Source organism: Montipora capricornis, chromosome 4 (assembly GCF_036669925.1).
Source record: "Montipora capricornis isolate CH-2021 chromosome 4, ASM3666992v2, whole genome shotgun sequence".
Lineage (NCBI taxonomy): Eukaryota > Metazoa > Cnidaria > Anthozoa > Scleractinia > Acroporidae > Montipora > Montipora capricornis.
The window spans coordinates 35,837,664-35,840,163 of record NC_090886.1 but is presented as its reverse complement, the minus strand read 5'-3'; the positions used below and the strand labels follow the sequence as shown (position 1 = coordinate 35,840,163).

The 2,500-nt window shown below is 41.9% G+C and overlaps 1 protein-coding gene across 1 annotated transcript in view; it reads right to left on the bottom strand.

Annotated features, from left to right (window-relative positions):
* LOC138046612 (adhesion G-protein coupled receptor D1-like) overlaps positions 1-2,500 on the bottom strand; it is a 36,575-nt gene that overhangs the window by 16,070 nt on the left and 18,005 nt on the right. The window contains exons 7-8 of the mRNA XM_068893217.1: positions 2,377-2,459; positions 2,177-2,297 (exon numbers count right to left, since the gene is read on the bottom strand). Coding sequence (XP_068749318.1) covers positions 2,177-2,297; positions 2,377-2,459 — 204 coding nt within the window. The remainder of the gene's footprint in view (positions 1-2,176; positions 2,298-2,376; positions 2,460-2,500) is intronic.

Below are 2,500 nucleotides of genomic sequence, written 5' to 3'. Positions count from 1 at the left end.
TAAGCTGACGTCATAGGGTCACCGAACCGGAACTGCCTTTGTTTTTTTGACCTAATTCGCGAGAAGGGCTAGTCTAAAAATAAACCTACTTGTGAAAACGCCGTTTCACAGACGCTGTGTGGAAGTTGTACGCTCCAGATGGGCTCCTAAAGAAAGTGTAAACACTGTTCTTTTAAACTTGAAAATTGTGAAAAAATCACCTATTTCAGTATACCCTGCGAGTAGTTGGTTTCTCCTACGCTTCCCGAGAGAGAAACCACTGCGAGCAACCGTTAATTTCTTTGAGTGAGCTGCCGTCCAGCTCTAAGGACGAATAAATTAAATTTGTACCGGTAAAACGAGTTAGTAAACTTGTTTTGGCGCTTACGCGTGCGTTCAGCTACGTAACTGATACGTTTGAGCGAGCCTGCTGTGTAGAGATTTCCCGCGAAATAAGACGAAGTGATGTCAAATACATCACGTGGGATGTGACGTACTTTGCACATGCTCGATGGAAAATCAAACGGTTGCTCGCAGTGGTTTCTCTCTCGGGAAGCGTAGGAGAAACAAACTGCTCGCAGTGTAATTTCAGTATAAAGACCGTTTTTAAGAGCGATTTTCTAAATCTTGTCATGTACCTTTTCTTGAGCAGAATCCGTTTTAATTCAAAGAATTGGTGAACGAGAACCACTGTTCTTTTCGGTTTCAAAACTACTAATGAAACACACTTTTGAAAAATGGCGCATCTCGAGGGAGAGCTATTTAAGCAATAGAGGACATTTTCCGCGTGTTTCAATTGCCTCATCTAAACACAAGGGGAGTTGGGAGAATTCGAGACAGTTATGCAAAACCGAGACGCAGTCCAGGTTTTGCAACAGTGTTGAGAATTCTCCCAACTTCCCCCAGTGTTCAGATGAGGCTATGGAAGCACGGAAAAAAGTCCTCTATTGCTTTTATAAAATATTTCTCAAAGATAATTCGAGAAATGAAGGTAACAAATGAAGGAAGATTCTTGATCGAAACTGATTTTCTTGCTCATATTTCCTACCAGCCAATCAAAACGCGCGTCTGACGACATATAAGCAATCAAAATTCGTGTGATGTCACAGCCCTGTTTCCACACTCTCATCTAAACACAGCTATTGACCAATGAGAGTGCACGCACTATCCTGATTATTTTATAATGTTTTCTGGCCATCGCCGCATAACAATTCTTGTCAATCAAACCAGTGGATCGTAAAATGGTCACGAATAACCGCGAATTTTTAAACTGATCGTTAAGTGTCTTCTGGTTCATTCCACGTGCCGACCAAAATAGTGGAATGAAGAAGGAAAAAGAAAATATCAGCGATCGGGAGCTCTTTTCAGAGCTCTTAGAAAACCCGACCCATCCATTATAAGTTCATATGGTTTCTCCGTTTGTTGACAATGATTGCCCGATATTCCACCTTCAACTAAATGCAGAAGCAGTTTGGAGATGGCCCTCTTTTAAACGCCAGCTTGTAACACGACCGCAGAAGTGCGATCTTAGTAACAATAGCATAAACGAAGACTTTCGAGGCCTTTGTTTCTTAGCTGCTCCTCCAAAAGTTAATAAGCTGAGCTGTATTCCATTACGGGCGCGCGTACGGGTGTATTCTGTAAGTGCGCGTAATCTCAGACCAATAAGAGTCATTCTTGTCATGCTCCTCCTCTAATTTTGCAGATCTATAATTTTGACTGTGTCGCAAGTTTATATCCCGAGAATAATAGGCATTCTGCGAGATGCGATTGTCACTTTAAAAATTCTGCTGTCTCCAACGGGATTCGAGCCCATGACTTCTGCAATGCCGGCGCAATGCTGATCTACCAACTGAGCTATGAAGCCACACAGTTGGGAGCAGGTCAATCTGTTGGGCTCCAGGCGTTCCCGTGACAGGACGTCTCCCTACTGTGTGGCTCCATCGCTCGGTTGGTAGAGTATTGCATTGGCATCGCAGAAGTCATGAGTTCGAATCCCGTTGAATTTTTCAGGTGACTATAAGAGATAATTTCTTAAATTGTTCAGATAAGTGCGAGGATCACTTCTATCTTTCGTTCATGAATCGCAAATATACATTTCTTTCATTTATCCGCGATTATCTTTCCAACTTTCATTTCATTCTATTCTTCTAAATATCAAGAGTCAACACCTAGTATGTATAATTGTAAGTCATACCTGAGTGGAGTTCAGAATGACATTAACGTACAGAAACGCAGTGTGTACTGGTGTCAAGAGACCAAATAACCACGTGATACCCAACAGGGGCATCAACATCAAGCACGCTCTGATCCCCAATCTGCAACAAAAAATGTGTTTACATAAACTTGCACTGGAGCTTTCCAAAAGACAGAAGTTTAAGATGTTAACTGTCTCACTTGGCTTGTTCCATCTGCTTGTGCGATGTATGATGCATTGATGCCATTTCCTTTTTCACTAGCACGACAATTACCGTGTTCGCCTAAAACAATAGAGTAACAATCAACTTAACGAACATTTGTC